The 24,007-nt window shown below is 40.2% G+C and overlaps 1 protein-coding gene across 4 annotated transcripts in view; it reads left to right on the top strand.

Annotated features, from left to right (window-relative positions):
• Nucleotides 1-4,192: 4,192 nt before the first annotated feature.
• The window catches only part of PIK3C3 (phosphatidylinositol 3-kinase catalytic subunit type 3), an 83,643-nt gene continuing 63,828 nt past the window's right edge, over nt 4,193-24,007 (top strand). For 2 of the 4 annotated variants that reach the window (XM_086770190.1, XM_086770189.1), the window contains exons 1-6: nt 4,193-4,340; nt 6,093-6,281; nt 6,793-6,936; nt 10,704-10,833; nt 17,745-17,831; nt 19,305-19,400. In XM_086770190.1, coding sequence (XP_086626316.1) covers nt 4,273-4,340; nt 6,093-6,281; nt 6,793-6,936; nt 10,704-10,833; nt 17,745-17,831; nt 19,305-19,400 — 714 coding nt within the window. In that variant the 5' untranslated portion in view covers nt 4,193-4,272. The remainder of the gene's footprint in view (nt 4,341-6,092; nt 6,282-6,792; nt 6,937-10,703; nt 10,834-17,744; nt 17,832-19,304; nt 19,401-24,007) is intronic. The other 2 variants (XM_086770193.1, XM_086770192.1) reach the window with 1 other exon arrangement.

The following is a 24,007-nucleotide window of genomic DNA, read 5'->3' as shown; positions in this document are numbered from 1 at the left end:
TTCTATAGCTAACTATTGTTCTGCATGGATATTTAAAATTATTCAGTATCTACAGTATATGAATCATTGACTTTTTAATGCACCTATAAATAAATGTAAAACATACATTTGAGGAAAGGAAAGTTGTGTTCTTTTCTTAAACACCATTGTTACCCATTTTTAAAATAAATATGATAACCACACCATTGACCACCTCTCCATTCTGGTTCAGAAAACCTGCTGGTCATTGAGTATCCAAACAGCAGAAGCTCTCTGCTGTGCATCCAGCACGTAAAGTCTTTCTCAGGATATTACTAGAGGGAAAAAGGCAGCTGCCAATTCAGTTTTGTTCCAGTTCATTAGTGACCGAAAGTCATTACCATCTGACAGATGTACTAAGGGTTATGCATAGTTTTCAGTTGTCTCAGTCCTGTTTCTAGTGGACAGATGTCCATACTGAGAAAAGATGAAACAAAGCCAGTATGACAGCACAGCTATTTTCCGCAACTTTGCTGAAAGTCTTTACCAAGAATGTCGGACCTGGCTGAATACCTGAACTGATCAGTCCTCTTGCTTATCGTGGTAGTTCTGTTAGCAGAAAATAGATGGTATACAAGGAAGCAATCCTGTCCTCTGGAAGATGGTATATATTTCTTAGCAGGATTGAGAGGTTACATATTTCTCTGTGGCTATCAATCGAATATGAACTGCAAGTGATACTTTTGCTTCAAAACAAGAAAAATAGCTCCATTCCCTCCAAAGAGAATCGTATTTGCAGCAGAGGTCTCTCCTGCTCCCACTGTTTCCTTGATGCTTCACCTCATCAGGTTTTTGGGACATGACAAACTATCAGACTGAAAACCAGAAAAGGGATAGGGGAGATTTTAATGCACGAGCAAAGCAATGAAGAGTGTCAATCCAATGTTTGCTATAGGTTTTCCAATGACAAAACTGGCACAATATCAGTAAGTAACTAAATCTAGGTATAGCTACCCAGTTACTTATAGACTTCATGAGAAAAAAAAAAAAGAAACACACTTATCTTTGTGCATCTTTCTTCAAAAAGTTTGTAAATGCTTACATGTGTTGAGTTAAATTGGTGTTTCACAATCACTCAGGTAAACATCAGGGCACCACAGGGTTGCGGTTGGGCTGTGCTGTGGCAGAAAATCAGGTCCTGTTCCAGTGCCCCAGCCAGAGAGCAGGGCAGGCTGGGGGGCATCAGACACCTCCACGGGGATGGGACATCAGCCCAAGAGTGGGAGTGGGCCTGGGCCAGGCAGGGCTGTGGTGGAGCAGGAGACTGATACCCATGGTGTTGCTGGGGCACAGACTCCTCCAAAACAGGCCATGAGTAAGGGAGACTGGAGACCACTAAGGCCAATTAGTCCTTCAGGTCCCGCTCAGTTTCCCCAGGGAAGGGACAGGTGCTCTTTTTCTGTTGGCACGATGATGGTCAGAATTTACTTCACAACGTACTCAGAGCATCAGTAAACTTGACAATTTTGATTCACTTCCCAGGGCCAAGTCAAAACAGCGCAGATACGAGCCACACGTGCTACTTGATTCAGGGGCAACAGCCTACAGTGGCTGTTCTAGCAGCACAGATGTTTCCATGAACGCTGAGTGTCCTGAAGGATCCACAGAAGCGGCAGCAGAGAGAAAAGGGGATAATGCCCTTAAATAGCTCTGCATCTGCTCGGTACCAAATGGCCCTGTTCAGATTTAGTGTGCTTACCTCAGCTGCAGCAGTGTGGGACATCGTACAGACACTGCACCAGCTTAGACATCTGTCACCTCCGGCAAGATCTGTGTCAGTAGTATAGGCAAAGATCCCCAGACCTGTACGGTACGCTCATCACTGTGTTTCCAAAGTACTTTAGGATCCTTCACGGTGAAAAATAATCTTTCCTTCTGCCTCTATGGCAGTATTTGAGAACTTACAAATGTAAGGTTATCAATATGAGAAAGTAGTATAAAGTGACATTTTTGATTGAAATTGCATCTTTCTACAGTTTTATTGTCAAAATTGTCTTTCCTCAACATTTTTCTTCTCTTTTGCCTCCTACAGACCTAGTCTACTTATTTAGTTATGTACACTGGAATCTGAGAAAGTTGTGAAATACATCAATTGAAAAAAAAAATTAATGCCAATTTCAGAGGTCTTCTGTAATTTTTTCCCATAGCTTTTTTTTTTTTTCAGGTAAATAAGCAAAACTTGAATAATTACCTAAAAACATCTCTGTAATGGTGACATTGATGGTGAGATTTTTTAACTGACATGACAGAAAATAATACCAAAATAGGCAGACATATATAAATGTACTTGCCATTTGTGTACACACAGAGGTACATTGCTTAGATTTAAAATTGTGACATTTATTAATCTTTTACATTTTTACACTTTTCTATTTTAGTTTTTCTCCAGAGACAAGAAGAGCAATACTTTTTTTTTTTAATCTTTGTTATGGAAAGCAGAGATTTTATGTAAAAAAAAACTGATCTAGAACCAAACTAACAAATGAATAGAAGCCATCAAAAACTATGAGGCAGGCAATAAATGAATGGCAGCTGCCAGAGCTGTAGAAATTGTACATGTGATCAAAAGGTGACAAATTAAGAAGAGATGGATAAAAGATGGATATTTTAACATCATCTGTGCAAATGAATTTGTTATTTTAAGTGTATTTAAATTATATTTTGCACACACGCCAGCTTGGCCATGCTAGAAAGCAAAGGCTTAATTTTAGTGATACATGGTTCTGGGACATGGCCTTCTCTAATTTCCTAGTTGTTTTGGAAAAAAAAAAGAAAAAAAGACCTCCTGGTCACAGCACCTGAGGGGAAAAAAAATATTGTGTTGAGGTAAAATAGTCCTTCTTTCCTTAAAAAGGTTTTCCTTTCCTACTTTGGCTTCTTCCCCCATTGCTGCTGACTTGCAAGAGAAGAGGACTAGCTGATGACATGTCTTTTCACATCCAGGTTAACAGTTGTTGCTGTGAAAATGGAGGAGAACATGCTGGTTCCAAATGACAATTATCTTTTTCTAATACGAGCAGCACATGCTGGGAGAGAGCACCTCTGTCTTAATGCATCCTCAGGACTAACACTGCAGTATATACAGTGAGCTACACCAAAACAGCACTTTTAATACTTTTGTTCAGCAGTGCTGAGAAGTTCAGCAGCTGTGGTGGATCATAAAACATGAACCTGCTCTTTAGTCAGCCCTGGCTGCTTTGCCTACACAGAGAGAATAAGTGTAAGATAGTAATAACGTGCCTATTTTTTTTCACTTAAAAGTGTCTGCAATCCTTATTAACCCTCAAAACACTAAAACATTGTTTAAAATCATATGATTATTTACACTATGTAAGTTGTGGGTGATTTTTGGTTGCGTGTGTCAGATGCAGAGTCACTCTACACTTATATTTTGCAATTTTGTTTTCTGCTAGGTGATGATTGGTGATCACCTACTACTGCTGACAGCTGAGGCTTCAGGAAAAACATAACAAATGCACAAAAAATACTCTCAAAGCAAGTGTGGTGAGACTCATGATAAAATCACCACCATGAATTAAGGGATCAACCTGTAACGTCCGTGTCCTGCACAATGTTTGCTGCACAGTGGCAGAAGATAACTGGCATTTCTACTTGGCCTTCTTCAGAGGCATCAGTAATATAAAGCAAGAATCATTAATACTAAAATTACCCAGTGTGACTACCTCTGGAAAAAAAATGAAGTATACAGTCTGTAAGCTTCACAGAAGCCAGCACCCACCTTCCAGAGTGCAGAAGGGTTTTGGCGATGAGGGATCTGTCTGCAGCACAGTGAATTGCAGCCGGAGCAGACAGTGTGAAACCTACGCAAACTGCTGGAAAACCAAGCAGGAGTGAGAGCCTTGACACCGTCAGACACATCACTGCTACCGAGCAGCCCAGCCCTCTCCACCCTCATGTGGGACAGGCAGCCATCTCGCATGCAACCGCCATCTTCCCGTGCCTCTCATGGAGGAGGCCATCTTGCGTGCCGTACAGCCGGCGGCAGCCATGGTGGCGAGGGGGACATGGGCGCAACCATGACTTAGCCCGGCGGCCATCTTGGGAAAGGGCAACTGCAGCGTCAGGCAGCGGCGTCGCCGCTCCTTCCTCCCTTAAGCAAGATGGCGGCGGCGGCGCATGCTCAGAGCGAGGCGGGGCCCAGGCGGGGGGCAGCCCGGCGCTGGTGCCCGCGGGCCGTGTGGCGAAGGGCTCGGGAGCCGCTGAGGCGGCGGGTGGGAGCCGGCGGCCGCAGCCATGGGCGAGACCGAGAAGCTTTATTATGTTTATAGCTGCGACCTGGACATCAACGTGCAGCTGAAGATGTGAGTGAGGGGGGCCCGGGGCTGTGTGGGAAGCGGCCCGGTCCCCTCCGGCTCGGGGGAGGCTGGGCCGCCCGCCCGCTCAGCGGAGCTGCGCTGGGTCCCGGAGCCTGCCGTCCCCGCGGGAGCCCGGTATGGCAGCGGTGCCGGCTCTCGGTCCCTTCACCGGCACCGGGGGCTCTTGGATGCCGCCGCTTGTTTCCTTCGGGGCAGCGCGGCCCCGTCCCTGTCAGCGGGCCGTGCCGAGGGGAGGGGGCGGGCGATGGGCCGGGGGTGCAGGGTTCGCTCTAAACGCCTTACAAACGGGCACGGCCTTGGCTCCCGCCGCGCGGGGCGGTGCTGGAAGGCACAGGCTGATGGTCAGTTCAGCGCCGGTCTCTCATAACCTTTCATTGGCTGGTGTCACGGCTCGGTGTCGGGGAAGAAAATAATCTTTTTCTTATATCTTTGCATGCTGCTGTGAAAGCAAGTTGGTCTTAGGTTGGTTTCTTTGGTGTAGGTAAATCCAGGTGCTGCAAGGTGTGAGTGTGTTCCTAACTGGGTGTATGCAAGCTCTCTGTTGAAGCTGCTCTTACTGGACGCTGATGTATTTGCTGGTTCATTTATTGATTTTTTAATTTTTGGCTTTTTTCAGCATCCCACGGCAGTCAGGTATTTACAGTTGTGTAGGAGGGATGTAGCTTGCTTAAAAAATGTAGTACACCTACTCTTGCTACATCAAGGTATATTGCACTTTTTTTTTTTTTTTTTAAACTAACTAGGAAAGCTTATTTGAGGGTTCTTTAACTTCCAGATGGAAGATGGTACCTGAAGTCAGAGGCATGCACCCTCTTTGCTAATTCATTCTGCCTAATAAAAAGATAACTAGGAATATTTTTTTTTTTTGTAGATCAGAGTGTATGTCATCCTCGAATGTGCTATGCTACTTTCTTGCAAGAATCTTGTTCATCTACTCTGAAGTGTTTTTGTGGTACTGATAGATTTTAATTTGCTGGAAGATTGATCATGTAAATGTTTTCCCATCACCACCACAATGCATTTTTTGTTTTCACATGTGCATCCACAGTCAGATATTTAATATACATGATTGTTTTCATTGTGGTGTAGCTGAGGCCTGAGAAATCCATCCATTTACTCTAACAGTACCAGTCTGCAAATTGTTGCAGGGCTTTAATCAAGTTTGGTTTGAGCAATATGCTTAGTTGGGCTTTGATTCGTTGTTGATTTGAGAGATGACTGGCATCCAAAGCCAGTCATGTGTTTCACATTCCAGACAGCTTAAAAATAAGGCTTTTCTTACCATGTTGGGAGTTTTTGTTTGGTTGATTTTTTTTTTTTTTTTCCCAAGTAGTATTTGGAGCACATGTATGCTGATGTTCAGTTTGTTTTTGTAATAGTAGCACCCTCATTGCTTAGGGTACCTCATTTGATGCTATCTGAGAATCTACAGGTTGTACTAGAAGAAACAATTCTTCTGTTCCCTGCTCCTCCCCACACCCTCCCCCATCCCCCACCACCTCCCCCAAATCAGTATGGCGATAAATTCTGTATTTATTCATCACTTCACAGTGATTCCTTTATGATATTTGGATTTTGCTACTGGCTAGTAATGCAAACTGAGGATAGCCTCAGGACTGGGTAATCTAAATATAAGATATGGAAATGGAATAGGATTTTTACTGTAGATAAAATAATTTTGGTTTTGGTTGTTTTTTTTTCTCTTCCCCCTCCTCTCTTTCCCCACTCCCCCCATAGAGGAAGTCTGGAAGGGAAAAGAGAACAGAAGAGTTACAAAGCTCTCTTAGAAGATCCAATGCTGAAGTTTTCAGGACTGTATCAAGAAACTTGCTCTGACTTGTATGTAACTTGTCAGGTGTTTGCGGAAGGGAAGCCTCTTGCTCTTCCAGTTAGAACTTCCTACAAAGCTTTTAGCACTAGATGGAAGTAAGTGACTGCCTTTTGTTTCGTATTCCTCTTAGTTACAAGAGCATCAAGTCATATGAATAATCAGTTTGTTTTTTATTTGTGTTGGAAAGATTTGTTTTCTGTTGTCTTCTTCAAATAACTTATGTTTCTTCAAGTCTCTGTTTGGCTATTAAGTGTTATCCTGACAGCCCAAACCCAACCTTTTTGCGTAAAGGGTAAGTAATGAAATTATTATTTGTGTGTTTGGGCATAGCTCACTATTTAAATATCTTCTGGGGCCTGGACTAGCACACTTTCATACTGTTCACAGGACAGAGATCTTTGTTACTTAGTCATCAAGCTAGAGTATTTTTCCTTTGATCTCTAGCCTTTTGATCATACTCAAGACAAATACTTGAATGAGGAAAGCCCGCAAGAAAACAGTCCATCTATCCTTACAATATTCTAAGGAGAATCTGGGTGGTATAAACTAATACAGTGTAACTTGAATTCTGAGGCTTTATTACTAATAACAAGTGTTTCTCTGCAGCTGGAATGAATGGCTGAAGCTGCCTGTGAAGTATCCAGACTTGCCTCGCAATGCTCAGGTGGCTCTGACCATCTGGGATGTATATGGACCTGGTAAAGCAGTTCCTGTGGGAGGAACAACGGTCTCACTCTTTGGGAAATATGGGTATACCGTTTTTTCTTCTATGCTATAAGTTTCAAGCTCACTTGGGAATAGTAAGGTAGCAGTGGTTACGAGAAATTTTTTAAAATTTATTTTCAAACCAGGTTAACAGTTCCACGTTTGAAAAATCAGATAAATAGATGATTTACTAAATTTCTTCCTGAGTGTAACTTCATACATACTGCAGTGTTGTTAAAAAAGTCTTCTCTTATGTAACACCAAAGTGTAGTTTGTTTTGTTTTGTTTTGTTTTGTTTTTTTTTTCAGATCTGTAAGCTTGGATTTTAAGGTAACAAATGCTGAAATTGCTTCATATTTATTCTTCTGTAGTGCGTGGATGCCAGTGCTGATCACTTAACATAGTTGATTTAATTGACTTGCAATCTGGCTGTTAATACAGTATTATTTATAAGGAATAAAGTATAACTCTGTAAATCAGGAATTTTCAAAATTAATCATCTATGATCCAGTAGAGGGTGGATTTATAGAATCACAGAATGATTTGGGTTGAAAGGGACCTTAAAAGCCATATAGTCCAACCCCCCTGCCAGGAGCAGGGGCACCTCCAACCAGATCAGGTTGCTCAGAGCCTCATTCAGTCTGACCTTGAACGTTTCCAGGGATGGGCCATCCACCACCTCTCTGGGCAACCTGTGCCAGTGTTTCACCACCGTCATTGTAAAAAAAATTCTTCCTTATGTCTAGGATTCTACCTCCCTCTATTTTAAAACTATTACCCATCATCCTTTCACAACAGGCCCTGCTAAAGAGCTTCTCCCCATCTTTCCAATAAGCCTTCTTTAGGTACTGGAAGGGCCCTATCAGGTCTCCCCAGAGCCTTCTCTTCTCCAGGCTGAACAGTCCCAGCTCTCAGCCTGTCCTCACAGGAGAGGTGCTCTAGCTCTCTGATCATCTTTATGGCCTCCTCTGGACTCACTCCAACAGGGCCACATCCTTCTTATGTTGGGGGCTCCAGAACTGGATGCAGTGCTGCAGGTAGGGTCTCACCAGGGCAGAGTAGAGGGGCAGAATCCCCTCCCTCGACCTGCTGGCCATGCTCCTTTTGCTGCAGCCCAGGATGCAGTTGGCCATTTGGGCTGCAAGCGCACATTGTCTGCTCATGCTGAGCTTCTCATAGAATCATAGAATGGTTAGGGTTGGAAGGGACCTTCAAAGGTCATCTAGTCCAGCCCCCCTGCAAGGAGCAGGGACATCCCCAACCAGATCAGGTTGCTCAGAGCCTCATCCAGCCTGGCCTTGAACGTTTCCAGGGATGGGGCCTCCACTGCCTTTCTGGGCAACCTGTCCCACTGTTCTATAACTCGCATTGTAAAAATTTTTTTCCTTATCTCCAATCTAAATCTACCCCCCACTATTTTAAAACCATTAATCCTTGTCTTATTGCAACAGGCCCTACTAAACAGCCTCTCCCCATCTTTCTTGTAGGCGCCCTTGAGGTACTGGAAGACCGCTATCAGGTCTCCCCGGAGCCTCCTCTTCTGCAGGCTGAACAGCCCCAACTCTCTCAGCTTGTCCTCATAAGAGAGGTGCTCCAGCCCTTTTATCATCTTTGTGGCCCTCCTCTGGACCTTCTCCAACTGGTCCATGTCCTTCTTGTGTTGGGGGCTCCAGAACTGGACACAGTACTCCAGGTGGGGTCTCAGCAGGGCAGAGTAGAGGGGGAGAATCACCTCCCTCGACCTGCTGGCCACGCTCCTCTTGATGCAGCCCAGGATGTGGTTGGCCTTCTGGGCCGCAAGGGCACATTGCTGGCTCATGTTGAGCTTCTCGTCCACCAGCACTCCCAGGTCCTTCTCCCGCCCAGCTGTATTTGTGCCTGGGATTGCCACAACCCAGGTGCAGGACCTTGCACTTGGGCTGGTTGAACTTCATGAGGTTGGCACGGGCCCACCTCTCCAGCCTGTCAAGGTCCCTCTGGATGGCATCCTTTTCCTCCAGCGTGTCGACCACACCACACAGTTTGGCATCGCTGATGAACTTGGCTGAGGGTGCTCTCTGTCCTGCCCTCCATGTCACCGACAAAGATGTTGAACAGGGCCTGTCCCAATACTGACCCTTGATAACACTAAGCTGGGAAGGATTGCAGATGTGCTAGAAGGTGACAGTACATCAAAAGGATCTTGACTAAATGCAAAGGGGACTAAAAAACATTAAGGTGCAGTTTAAGGAAAAGTATTAGGGGCTGATACTTTTAGCAATTGCTTGTAGTCAAATACAGAATGGGGAGCAGCTGTGTAGGAAAATAGAGGAAAAGATTTGAGGTTTAGAATGAATTTTAAGTTTTGCGTCATTCAGATTCGTGACTGAATCACAGATTTTGTGAAAAGTGCAAACAACATTGAATATATGAACAGTCTACAAGTATGTGCATCAGCAACAGTCTTGTATCCTCCTTCTCCGTACTCATCCACTCAACTGGGATATATTCAGTTCTATATAACTGACTTTAAGCAAGTTACTGGCTCCTGGGAGTCTGAAGGATTCCATATCACTAGATGTCTAGCACATAGGTATGGTGGAGGAGGAGTGAAGAGTAGTGAAGCTGAAGAAAAGACCGTAGGAACGCTTCTCTAGTATGTAGGCAGTGTTGGAAAATGGGGAAAAATAGCCTTTTTTTTTGTCTTGTCAGTGGATAAGAAGTAATAAGGCTAATCTTAAAGAGTAGTAAAAGTTTAAGTTACATTAGGAAAGCTATTCTGGTGACACTTGAAGGCAGAAAATCACTGTAGAGAGAGGTTGTATTTTTGTCATTGAAGATATTGCTTTAGTTCCTGGAAAAAGATACAGTTTGTAAATGAAATTTACTTTTCTTTCCAGCATGTGAGGCCTGAGGGAAGTAGATGGATAGATAACAACAAATAATTTGAAAATTTTGTATCTGCTTGTAAATGGAAACCTTTGTAGTAGTATTCCACAAAGTGATGTGTAAATTCAAGGTTGGATGGTCCTTCTGGTCATTATTTCTCATTTTTAGTGGTTGACTTTTTAAAGCGTTCCTTCCAGTTGTATTTACCTGAAGTTGTTAGAGTTAAGTGATCACTTCTTATTGGCAGAAGCAATGCACTTCATTTCTTGGGGCATCTTTCGTAGGTGGATTAGCACAAATATGCAAGGGAAGCAGGGTTTTGCAGAGAAAAAGTGTGGTCAGTTACCCTGCACTGTTCACTGCACAGTTTCAATTACCAATTCAATTTCAAGCACAGATGGAAAAAGTGGTGTGTTGTGGGTTGTTTTTTGTTTTTTGTTTGGTTTTTTTTTTGTTATTTGGGAGCTTAAATGGCTGCTTTTTGTCTGTTGACCTTCAAAGGAAAGTTAGGTAGTTTTTTAGTTGAATTTTTTCAGACTAGCAGATCTAAAGTCAATATTATAATTTGCGAGTCAGGAGGAGTACTTTCTGCTTCATTACAAATAATAAAAATATGAAGGTCAAGCTCTTTCATTACTTTGCACTTGTACCACCCCACTGACTTTAGGAATTACCCTATAGTAATTTTTCTTCCACTTCCCAAATAAATTATCTCAGACTTACTAATTTTCTTATAAACTCAGTGTGCCGATAAAAATGACATCCATAGAGGGCACAAGATGCAAGGCACTTGTGCAGTTCAATTAAATTATACATGGCAGTGCATGTTTGTAGGTTTAGCAAAGGAAACTACTTCCTTTTTCTTGCAGCTGCTGCTGTACTTTGATTCCTGACAGCTGTATTATTTTGAATTTACTGAAGCGATTCTGCATTTTTCCCTGCAGTATGTTTCGTCAAGGAATGCATGATTTGAAGGTCTGGCCCAACGTAGAAGCTGATGGCTCAGAGCCCACCAAAACTCCTGGGAGAACCAGCAGCACAGTCTCTGAAGATCAAATGAGCCGCTTGGCAAAGGTGATGGAATAGCAAGTAACCTTTAAGATGTGTGTGACAAGCTTGCATTTTCACTGGAGTGAAATGTTGTTTTCTCAAGTGAAAGCTATCTTCCTTTGGTTGTTTAGGTTTTTCACAGGATTTGTGTGGATGAGTAAACTAGATCGTACTCATTTACTTCTGAAGTATTTTTTAAAGGGGATATAGAAATACCTTTTAATGTAGGTAGCATTCTGTTGTAACAGCTTAGCATCCTAATTCTTTGTAAAGAATGAAAATGTGAACATGCCTTGAAGATGCTTGAAGGCAAAATTCTATCAGATTCAGTAAGAGCAGCTCCTAACAGTAGCTTGTGTGGACAGTCTAGTTTCTTTCAGTATCCGTCCTTTAGACTTAAGGCTGTCTGGTGTAGTGTTTGACGTACCTCTACATCAGAAAGAATTTGAGTAGAACTGCAAAAATTAACCATAGTTTCATGTATTTAAGGTCATGAATATCTGTGTATTTCAGGGTTTTCTTCTCCCAGCTCGATGGCAGAGTGTATTTTTGCTATCAAAACTACTTCTAGAATTGATCAGTGTTAGTTCTTGAACTGTTTTACTAGCTGATCTGTCTCATTCTTCAGGTAAGCTTACCCAAGCTTGCCAAATTGCTCAACCTACTTACTCAGTGTACTTTAATCTTGGTCTTCTAGTTTTCACCCTCACCTTTGTGCAACTCAGTGAAACACAAGTCTAGTGGCATTAAGTATGTCTATTTTCTTATGTAGAGATTTATCACAGCAATAAACTGACTTTCATTTACAGGCTGTTTTTTATTAGTCTAGTTCGTCTTGAGTTTATAATGGAAAACTCATTAAAATTTTCTATCAGTGGCGGTGCCCCATTTCTTGATCATAGTAGAATAAGTCCTCTTTAGCCTAAGGAAGCTCTGTAGGCAGATACTAAATATCAAGGCTTGTTTACAGTTCATCACATGGTTACATGATGTAGGCAGTGGGTCTCTGAGAAAGGGTTTTAGAGTTTAGGCTTTCCCTTTCATGTTATTTCTGTTATACAAACGTGGCCGTACCCTACTGATGTTTTTTGTGTTTTTCCCTTCACTTCCTCATGCTTCCTAGCTCCAGAAATACAAATAATGTAGAGTATTTCAGTCTTAAAATACCTCCGTCTCTTCTAACCTGTTCTTTCGGCATATGGGAGATGAGGGCTTGAAGCCTCTGAGGAAGAGGGAGCAATTCTCCTTTCACATCCTAGTTGGAGAGTTCAAGTTAATGGCTAATAGAAAGCTAATAATGTCACTAACACCATTCTTCTCTGAAAACAGCTTTCAGAAGAGATACTAATTTCTGAAAGATAAGTGTGTTTTTTCTGCTGCTGTGTTGTGTTTATTTATAAAAACATTTTACCATCAGATACTGGTGAAGTGAATAGAGTTTCTAGGTAGTGTGTATGAGATGTTTCATTTGCACAGCTGTTTACACCACAGATGAGATTCTTGTGATATATCATTCCTAAATAGTCATTGTTTGAGTACAATCAGCTTCAGTTTCCCTGTGACTTACTCATCAGTTGCTGAATGCTTCCTCATGCTACTGTATGTGAAAGTATATTTAAATATAGGTAAGAGGAATAGGACGAATTAAATACAAGATGAATTTGTGTGGACTCAGTTATTCTTGGTTTGGTTTTTTTTTCTGTTTATTGGACAGACTTGTCACTTGTAAGCGTCATGCTGTTGATTGATGTCTGATGCCAGAGGCCGAATTAGCCTTCCAGATAATAAGTAACTTTTGAAAAGAGCTCACTGAAGGATGTTTTCTCAGTCTAAATGGAACTTCCTCTTTTCTTGACATGCTTCAGAGTTTATGTGCATGGTATTTATTATTGTAGGGAATTTGTATAAAATCAGTGACTGGCTGTTGGAGGAGGTGCATCCTTTTACCTCAGATAGATACTATAGCAAGTCTGTAATTTCATGTTGAGGTGCCATATGGTTGTGTTCTTAGAAAACACATCAATATTGCTTATAACATTGCTACTGATGGAAAAAATCATGGCTTTGCATCCTGGAGGTCATTGTGAATGCAGATTTTTTTTTCACTGTACTACGGAATATTAATGGGAAGAGTGTGGAATACCATAGCATGCTCAAATATTAATGACATTAATATGTTTCTCCAATGAGTGGCGTGTTTATTCTACTTAAACAAAAAGTGTTCTTAAGTTCTTTTTGATCCTTTCATTTCCCTCACACCTTCTGCTGGCTGAATGAAATTAGGTCATAACAATTGTGAGATAGTATCTAAAGGGATGCCTTTTGCATCCCTTTTTTTTTTCATTGCATTTTTGAATGCTTCTTTCCCTAAAGGGAATGCAGTAACTTCTTTCTTATTTCAAGCTTTTTCCTCTCTGTAAGTGAGGTCTGCAGGTTTAACAGATTAATAATTTTCCTCTAAAACATACAGACTGACTTTATTCTGTAGTGCAATGAACAAGAAAATGAGCTAAGAATTTGTGACCAAGGTATCTAAATAACTTTTTTTTTTTTTTGCCAAGGCTGTGATAAATGTTATCATAAATCCCTGTGTCTATACTAGATGTGAATACATATATTCTGAAAACTTTGATGCATTAGTTTAAGGTAGTGGAAATAAGAGGGCTACCTTGAGTAAGAAAAAGTATTTTTATTAGACAAAAAAAAGGTAGAGAGTAATTCAGAAGTGGTGAAAATGGTGGACAGGTCCACCAGCCTGCCTGAAGATGTCCAGTCTGCCTGAAGCAGCATCTTGGGTTATAACTGGTCTGCATGCTGTTGGTTCTGTACCATTGGAATATATTGTAAAGTCATATATGAGGGAAAGGCTAAGTCTTGGATTATCCTTTTAGTATAGTTCTGGCACACTGTCTCTGTAATATTGGTGAGATAGAACTTGATGAACTGGCTGCACAGTATAACATAAAATAGCAAAAAATTATTACTATATTGTACTCCCATTTGCAGTCTTGCTGATAAGTTGAAAGAACCCAAAGACTGGGTTTCTGTGCTTTGATTACATCCAGCATCCTGAAATATTACTAAGGATTACACTTTGCCTCCCCTACCACCCTTTCTTTTTTTTCCTTTTGTACTGTTAAGTTTCTGAAGTTTATTGAAGCTAGTCTGAATATTAGCTGTCCCAGAGTTTACTGGAGACAAAACAATTTAAAAAGTCCCTACGGTATACTGAATGGAGTTAATTCTTAAAAGTTGTAGTAGTCTTCCAAAGTTTTCATCAAAATCTTATTACTTCTGTCAAACTATACTGTGGTCTAGGGCTTAAATAAATGTTAGGTGAATCAGCTACTTTATGCAAACAGTCTCGTAGTGATAATAGATCATGTTTTTGTATTTCATGGAACGAGTTCACAACAAAGGGCATCAGATCCTCATAGCTAATTTACTGTTTGGTGCTTCTTGAGAGTTCCTAGCAAATCTGGAAGTCAGTTTTAAAAAAAAAAAAAGGCTGGATTTTTCTCCCCACTAAATAGTTTTTTGACTGCCTTTTAAATTGTCACTGCTTTTGATTAGTCCTTTACTTTCATAGACCAAATAAGTATAGTTAAGGATTAATATTCAGTGGAAATTTTAAACCTTATCTCTAGCAGACTTAGTAGGAACCAGGAATCAGAAAAGCTGAATTAGATAACATTTGTGAAATGAGGAGGTGTTGGCATGCAGAGCTAAATGTCATGCTTACTTTCGTAAGTAATCTGCCTTAAAACTTAATTCAGATCTTGAGGGCGCTGAGGCCATGGTGTGGGATGTAGTGTATTCTGAGTCTTTATGAAATAAACTGTTTCCAAAAAGACTAAATTAGTTGAGAATTTTGTTTCCTGCTTAGGGGTAGGAACAAGTATCCGAAGTGTTTTTAGACCATAACACCAAATTAAACTGTGGGGAGGTGAATGAGGGAGGAAAAAAGCCCTAATGAACTTCTCTTAAACAGCAAGAAGTCACCCTGTGGAAAGTGAACAAGCATGATGGTCTGTTCTTGTTGGATACAAAGGGCCAGTTGATCAAGGTGTTAAAAGACAAGGATGAATGCTTGCCAACTGGTCTTTGACAGATCAGTTCCACTGATCAAACAACACCTGCAGGGAGACTGCAGAACACTGGAACTTCATTAATGGTTTTAATAGCTGTTTACAGTCCTTTAGAGACTGGACAATTATTTGCCTGTTATGTCAACATCGCTTCTAAGAGATGTAAAGAGTTATTTCATTCTGCATAGTTTCTGAAGTTTAGCTTCTTGTGATTTTGTCGTGTAAGTACTTTCCAGTTCTGAATCAGATCAGTCAGAATCTGTACCTCCATGTGAACTTGATGCTTTTTTCAGAGTACATTGTTATGGGTTATCCTTTGTGTGCAGTAATACTTGTTGTTCCTGTACTGCTAAGACAACCGTTTACTGGGGATTTGAGTGAGAATAATGAAACAGTACTACTGGGGCAAACTTTTAACCTTTTTGTCTTCACAGTGATTTTTTTTTTTTTTTTAGTATCTATAGTGGTGAACTACTGAAAGTCTAATGTGAGTATGTGTCGTGGTTTTGTTAGTGAGGGGGGGCCTAAGGTGGCAGCTTCTGTAGGAAACTGCTAGAAGTCGCTCCCCTTTGTTCAGTGGACTCGGCCGGGCCTAGGGCGGACCTGCTGCTGGCCAAGGCCGAGCCAACTGGTAGCAGAATGTTCCGTGATAACGCCTCTGCGATAACGTATTTAAGAAGGGGAAAACAGAAAAAAAAAAAGAGAGAAGATGTGAAGAAGCTGAGCGGGGGCAGAGGCGCAGAGGGGGAGGCGCAGCCCTCATGGGCCTTGCAGGCCTCACCCTCTGGCCTCTCACCAGGCAGCCGACTGGGCCCGACTCGGTCCAGCCCAGCTGCAAGAAGTGGAAAGGAGATGAGAAGTGAATAAGATGTAAAAAAGATCCTGAGAGACATCTACCAGCCTGTTGTGAGGAACGGCTGCAGACGCCAAGGTCAGTTCAGAAGGAGGAGGAGCAGTAATGCGACTCCTGGCCAAGATTCCCCTGCAGCCTGTGGTGATGACCATGGTGGAGCGGGTTGTCCCCCTGCAGCCCATGGAGGTCCACGGAGGAGCAGAGATCCACTTGGAGCCCGTGAAGGACCCCGTACCGGGGAAGGTGGATGCCTGAAGGCAGCTGTGGCCCATGGAGGGCCCGCTGGGACAGCCGTTCTAGAGGGACTGCACCCGTGGAAGAGATGACCCACGCTGGAGCAGTTCCACGAAGGACTGTGGCCTGTGGGAGGGACCCCACGATGGAGCAGGGGAGGAATGTGAGGAGTTCTTCCCCCGACCATGAAGCAGCGGTGTAAAACAACATATGCCATCGTGGGGTCCCTCCACGATGATTAACTGACTGCAACCCCCATTCCCTCTTCCCCACCCTCTGCCGCTCGGGGCGGGGGAAGGTAGTAGAGATAATGTTAAGCTTGGGAAGAGGGAGGGGTGGATGGAGGTTATCTTGTTCTCTGTCTCATTATCCTGCTGTTTGTAGTAATAAATGAATAGTTTTCCCCAAGTCGAGTCTGTTTTGCCCGTGACGGTAACTTTAAGGATTTCTCCCTGTCCTTATCTCAAACCTCGAGCCGTTTTTCTTACATTTTCTCTCCCTGTTCTCTCGGAAGGTCGGGGGAGTGAGAGAGAGACTGCGTAGTCTGGTCCTGATCAGGGCTGAACTACGACAGTATGTGACAAACTGTGCAATCTAGACGATTCCCAGCGTATAGCAAGTATCAAGTCTTCTGCGTCTTTTTTTATCTCCAATTCTATGTGGAAGAAGTAGGCTATTGTGGTGTATGCTGTGTTCTTCTGCATACAATACGTTCCATTCATGTGCTCTCCTAGGACTCTTTGCATATTGCCTATCCCCTAACTGTCAACTGGGCAAGAAATGGCAGTTGGTGTGGCTGCATGGCCTGTTCAGATTTAAATGTTCATCAGTGGGCTGGTTGATCACACGGTAAAGCTGATGACATAGTGGTTGTAACCCTTCCCTTAACAGGAATAATTCAAAGAGTTTCTTCACTAGCCATTTGCTACACAGATAGTAGTTTATTTGAAAAGTGAAAGAATTTGATGGCTTCTTGTCCCTTTACAACCCTTCTTGCATCCTGTATACTGCAAAATTTAATAGTTTTTTGGGAACAGTTGTGATAGGATCTGAAAAGATGATTCTTTTTCATATCTGTCTGGTCTTCTGCTGAATTTCTCGTAACCTGTTCTACATCAGTGCATCTGAAACTGCAGGTCGTATGGCTCATGTCTTACCTTCTTTCCCGCTCTTCTGCTATTGAGTAGTCCTTTAAGCAGCTCAGCTACCACATGGTGCTGTAGTAATAGCAAAGATGTAGGAGTAAAACTTGAACCACTTTTCAGATGACTAAAGGGAGAACAAGCTGTCTGTGACTTGCTGTGACTTAGTCTTTGGCTTACCTTTTTTGATGTATAAGTCCCAATCTAACAGCTTGTTTTGGTAAAGCTAACTAGGGCAGAATTATTCAATTTGGGTATCTTTTGAAATGTCTTCTTTTTGTTTGACTTGATACGTTTTACTGCAGGAAACTTATGTGACTTTACTTAAAAAAATAGATTCTTGTTTTTAACATATTAAAAATTCAGTGCTGATGTTCTTGGAACGTGGTTTTGGTTTTTGCCATGATTGATGTTTTAAATATTAGAATTATTTTTATGGCATAGCTTAGTTATTTACAAGGATCTACTGTACATGTACTGTACAGGCATTTTTTTTTTCCAGCTACTTTATTTTTTCCCCTGATTTTATGTTAGTATCTCTGTAAAATTATTACTTTAATACATTGTTGTTCTTACTCCCAGCAATTTAAATATTATCCTTGTGTTTTCTTCATGCAGCTCACCAAGTCTCATCGGCAAGGTCATATGGTGAAAGTAGACTGGCTGGACAGACTGACCTTTAGAGAAATAGAAATGATCAATGAGGTAGGCGATTGTACATTAGATTTGTAATGATTTTTGGGATCTTGCTAATATGGAACTTTTGCTTGCTTAGGAGTCTAAATCCACGCACTTGTCCTATTTCTCTTCAACTGCCAATGTATATGATGAAAGGGAAAATAACTCTTTAAGTTTCCAAAGCTGGTTTTACTTTAGCAATAATGAGAATAGACAGCTGTCTTATCAGTTGTCAACTTCAAGTGAACTTGATAACAGAAGAGAGAAATTATTAATAAATGAAGTAATTTGGAACAAATTTTGTTAGATATGGCTAACTTAACTCTAGGACTTAGACTGTGATAAGAAACTTTTTGAATATAGAGACTGTACCTTGGTTTTAGACCTGTTCAGTTTTTTTTTATTTTGATTTTGGGTGCTAAAGAAAAACACTTGTAAGATTTGAATGAGTGTTAAAAAAATAAAGAGTAAATCTGGTAGTTAAATACCTGAATGAGATGTTAACCCTCATTGAGCAAAATTGCCCCTAAACTGTTAACTGATTATAATCATCTTTCTTACACAATAAAATTATTTTATTTCTGCTTTGCACTCCTGAGATTTGTGTTGTCTTATTTATAATTAGGCTTTTGTGACTCAGATTATTTTTTAACTTGAATTTGTGTTTTATATAAACCTTTATGAAACTTTTTTTTTAATCAAACCTATGTCCTGCAACCCCCCGTTCTGTAAAAATACAGAAAACTAAAAATTCCTGATTCTTAGAGCTGTGCCTTAAATGCAGAACCACTTTGACTCTGAAAGTCTATCCAGTATTAATGCATGAAAGAGACTAGAATTGCTCATTGTTAAAGGAAGTGCTTATTTTTCTGTTAGATACATGTTCCTGGTGGTGGTGATATTTAACATCTTTCTTATTTGCCACCTATATTTTAAAATTCTAAGCATTTTTTATAAGTAAATCATTTTAAAAATGCATACAGGAGGAAATCTTCCTCTGAAAGTGAGTTAGCTGCAAATCTAATCTTCTAGTCCAAGTTTAATTTGTCTCTTTCATGGTTTTATCTAAACCAGTGATTTTTATTTTTTTTTTCCATATCTTCTGGTTTTTGACTCTGATGTGCCTAATTGCGTGTAATGATCTAAAAAAAAACAAAAAAGCAAACACAAAAAACCTAGCTGTCATCTGGTTATTCTTCATTACCTTTTTGCAGACCTTTAACCCACAGTTACAAGCTGCTGATGAAAATAATATGAATTTATCTGTTACATGTGGAAGTTTATCATGAAGTGGGAATATGAGGAAGTAAGAATGTCAGGAAGAAGGTGATATGGTCCCAAGTAGTGCTATGAAATGATTAACTGAATAATTGCTAGAACAACTGATAATCTAATTAATCAATTACGGCACAAAGGAAGTAGGGTAATTGCTGTACTGAGAATGTTGACGATTGATGCACTTTAATATATGATACACATCTGTGGTGGTTCTCTTCTCAGAGGGAAAAACGAAGTTCTAATTTTATGTACCTGATGATTGAATTCCGTTGCGTCAAGTGTGATGATAAAGAATATGGAATAGTTTACTACGAGAAGGTATGTGCCTTGCAGGCTTTATGGTTGTCTTTAAAAAGCAACATATGCTCCTAAAATGGATGGGTTTTTCTGCTGAGGTGAAATATCCTGCTGTAGGATAGCGGCAGACAGCTGTCAGTGGCAACTGTTTATGTACATACAAATCAAATAGTATAGATGCAACAAGATTGCAGAAGTCAATCATTCGTGTAATACAGTTCAAGATTACAGAATTTAGTAAGTGTGAGTGATTAAAAACTTTTTGATTTATGGTTCCTCCAGTCATCTCGCAATACTTTCAGAGTAGCTGTATGTAAAATTATGTCTTCTATCAGGAAGAAATACACCTGTATTGATTGGTAACTTTATAAAAGCTAAGTTAGTAAAACTTTGCACAGGGAGCTCTGCTGGTGAACATTTTCTCTATAGTAAGCAAATATGAAAGTTTAGCCTTTCACACCGAAAATACTTTAAGTCAATTAATTAAAAGACTTCTAGATTTGGAATGTCTTGTATCTTTTCTTCCTGTTTACAAAACAGATCTCTAAAGCAGTTCCTTCAGTATTCCACAATGCACAGGTTCCTTTATGGACCTGTGTATTGTGGAAAGACCAAGTGAAACAGAAAAACCAGTACATCCATCATCTCTATTTTTAAAAAAGTTGTCAGTAATTGCCTCTTAAAGTTTTTAGCTTGTTTAGATTCATAAGTCTTAATTCAGTAAGTTACTGAATAATGCAGCTTTATGAGAAAGAGAAAGAAGGTAGAAAAAGAGACTGGAGTCCTGTTGAGATCAGATCCATTAACTTTAAGCAACATCTGTTTTGAGAATTAAAAAAAAAATCAGTGCACAAAGTATTAATACAATGAAAAATACATTACAATTTTTTTCTGTGTGTGTGACAACATTACCACTTGATCTGGACAGAAGAACTGTGACCCAAATAATATTCTTAAGGAAGGTAGTGAAAAATACAGTAATAAATTACAAAAAGCAGGATTCCACAAAAAATATTCTAAGCACAGATCAGAATCTGCCTCAGCTGTATGGTGTGTTGCAAGTTAAAGCTTGTGAATGTTTGAAAAAAGCAGTTTAAATGCTATTAATCCCAGCCCTTTGAATTGAGGTGTTATTGGATGTCTGAAACTATTAACAACAGTAGTTTTAAAACTTAGTTTAACAGAGATGCCACTGTAACAGAAGCTGTTAAGGTTGTTTTTCAAATTGCTGTAGTCAGAACAAAAATGAGTGGCTGTTTTAAGAAATTTGCTAAGCCTTTATAAGAGCTGTTTCTTGCAGACATGATAAAAAATAATGCCTATGGATATCTGTGCTCCACCCACATATCCCATGTAGTGGTAATGGCCATCATAATGCTTCTGGAGGAAGCAGCAGTTCCCTTGGCACTTAGTGTCTCCTCCCACAGTCTGAGGCAAATATATGTGGTGTGTTTGGGAGGAGGGAATTTTGTGGTTTTTTTCTGTGTTGTGTTTTGGGGGATTTTTTGTTTGGTTTTTTGGGGGGAGTTGTTGATGTGGTTTCTTTTTTGTGTTTTTTTCTTTCAGGGTGTGGGTTTGTTTTTTCTTTAGGGGTTTTTGTGTTTATTAAATTTTTGGGGGGGGTGAATTTTGGTAACTTCAGTGAAATTATGCCTTAGGTAGATGTCTAGGTTAGCTTTTTAGCATTTCTTTTAATGGACTGTAGTTGACAACTGGATCTCTCCCCACCTTTCCAAGCCTTTTTGCCTTTAGAATAGCTTGTTTCATAGTGCTTCTGTATACTTATCCTAGAACCAGCTACTGTAGAGGACCTTACTTTTACAAAACTCTCTTGTGTTACAAATCAGAATGAAATCAACAATGTGTCATATTCCTCCATGAAACAGAATACAGTTCTTTACTTCTATAAAAATCAATGAAATATTTTTCTAGAGAGCATAATAAAATATAATCAAAATTTTCAAACATTTTACTAACTGTTCACTTTTTACAGTAAAATGTGCTGTACTTTTCACAGGTGCAAACCAATGAGCATGGCTACTATGTGGCTTTGTGTCCTCTTGGCTCTTTTGATTTTATAGTTGGATGTGACACTCCTAAACATGATTTCTCTCCCTCACCTTCAGAAACCTAACATTATAGATTAATTATTCCTGATTTACACACACAATGGTTATGATTTTACAGATATGCAAGGTGTAGGAAGGAAGATTCAAACTTCAAGCGTTCATCTTTCTTTTAAGAGATGTTTCTGAAGCATATTAAAATTGCATGGAACAAAATAACTATGAATTGGCTACTCTTCTGAAAATAAAGTAATTAAATGTGCAATAGAATGTATTAAAGCTATAACTAACTGCCGTTTGAGGGATTTATTGTTATGAAGTAGCTTTTCAACAAGTTCTTGACCCTTTTCTGGCAGCAGTAGGAAACTACATAAATTAGTGTTTGTCTTCAGTTTTGTCATGCTTCCAATTATAGTGTACAGTGTACCTACCCAGCATCACCAATCCAGTATATTGAGTCTAATGAAAGTAGGTTCTGTTGTCACCTGCCTGTGACCGATAGTCCAAGTGGAGATTACTTGTCACAGTTTTCTTGATAAATTTGTTTTCAAGTGTTTACGAAGAACTAGCCTGTTAAACAGTGGCTGATAGAATTTGAGATTCTTTAACTCAACATTCAATTACAGTGAAGTGAAGTGGCAGTGGCTCTTTCCATGTTCTCTGCTAACTTAATTTTAATACAACATTCAAGGCATGAAGGATAGCAGTCTGCTAGTAATGAGAGCATCACTTCTGATTCTCCATTTAGGCAAAAAGTCAATGTGACTTTCGAGTGCAAATAACACTAGCATTTATCATTAATGTTTTCTTCTGCGAGTTTCAAGTGAAACCTTTGTTTGAATAAATAAATTGCACTGTTGCATCCAGTTTATTAAAAAAAAAAAAGTAGTCTGATTATCAGAGCATTTTTCATGGCCTGAAAGAAAGAAGTAGTGTCTACAGCATCAAGTGTCCATTTACTTTTTTATATGGGAGAAGGTGCATCCCATTGATGCTACCTGAAACAATGTTTTGACTAAAGAATAAGATAAATAGAACCTCCTTATTTATTGATGTTGGGAAACTGATTTTCAGGAAAGTGCAGAAGAACCTTGCTGCTTCGGAAAAGTCTGTGAATCTTGTTGACTTTCTTAAATGGACTCTATATGGTCACGCACACTGACCTTAATGTAGTGACATACTTCTGAAGCACTGGAAGTAACAGTTTAAAGCAAGTTAATCCTGTTTAGTATTGGTGTTGCTTTTGTTTCCCAGTGGCAAAATAGCAGGTCATCTCAGGTTCTGGCTGTGCTAGCAAGTAATGCAGCCAAGAGGGGCAGATTCACAGAGTGAAGAGGTTGCTGAAGGCCCAGTGTCGACCGTGTGTCCTTATGTTTGGGACTAGTTTTAGCCAAGTCTCGTGGACTGAATGACTGCTGGCAGTTGGAGGACTTAGGTATTTCTGAAACCTCCGTTATATGAACCAAAGCTCACTATGTGGAGATGATCAGGGGAGACACTTCAAAAGCACACACCTGACCAAATTAAAATGCTAATTTAGAGTTGACCTGCAGGGATTGGTGTGGTTTAGTGAGTTTGTATGGTCAGCATCACAGTCATCCATGTGATACATTCCAAGTATGACAGGGAATTAGAGGTACACGTTAATCTAGTTGGAAGGCAAGTTAAACAGCAGACCTTCTTCATGGGCAAACTAATGGTATTGTGCCTTGAGGATTTCACAAAATAGTTTGTTCTGAAAATGTCAGCTCCTGACGCAGTAACTTGTCCCACGAATACTTTGGCAAAAGTTGTTTTCATAGCAAGTTTTGGTTCAAACTTAAGGCTTTATTCTGAAACACAATGGGAATAAAGTTTTCCTAGTGCTTGAGCTGAACAGCTAGAGCTTTTCAGATAATCTAGATGCATTTAAGAAGAGGAGTGTAAAGAACAGTCGTTATGATATTTCTTTTGAAAAGTTAAAAAAAGACACAAGTCAGCAATGAGTTTAGAAATTTTTTTTTTTTATGCTAGTCTTGGAAAAAAATCCCCAATCTTGGTTTTAAAGGGTGTTATAAACATTTTGACATTAGTCACTGGAAGGCTTTATGCGTTTTTTAGTTTTGTAAGTGAGCAAATTATACGCAATTATGTTGTCATTCTCAGCCTAGTGAGTTTTGAGTTGATAAGAGCTGTCACAGGCTGTTGATTATGGAGTAGGTGCTCCATTTTTTCCAGCCTAAAAGCTTTGTAAGACTTTCCTTTTACAACTATTTTATCTGAATGGTTTCACTGAGAGAAAGCTGTAGTAGTGTGGGTGTTATGACTGCTTATCCCTGGAGAATCTACATGGGATATAGATGTTATAAATGCTTCGGTAGGCGTCTGAACATTTATTAGTTGCTAGTGAATCTACTCCTATGTCAAGTTTTTTCCTACAGCGTTGTATGTGAAGGCTCTAAATGCAGTGGGATCTTGTTTGTCACTGGGGCTTTGGTAATCCTTCTTTGTTTTATAAAGGGCAAGTCAGGTTGCAGCCTTATTACACTTTTGATTAGGAAGATAACCAATTAGTAGATAGAA

Source organism: Chlamydotis macqueenii, chromosome Z (genome assembly GCF_036417535.1).
Source record: "Chlamydotis macqueenii isolate bChlMac1 chromosome Z, bChlMac1.mat, whole genome shotgun sequence".
Classification (NCBI taxonomy): domain Eukaryota; kingdom Metazoa; phylum Chordata; class Aves; order Otidiformes; family Otididae; genus Chlamydotis; species Chlamydotis macqueenii.
Note: the sequence above shows the minus strand (reverse complement) of the source record. Positions and strands in the feature narration are given on the sequence as shown.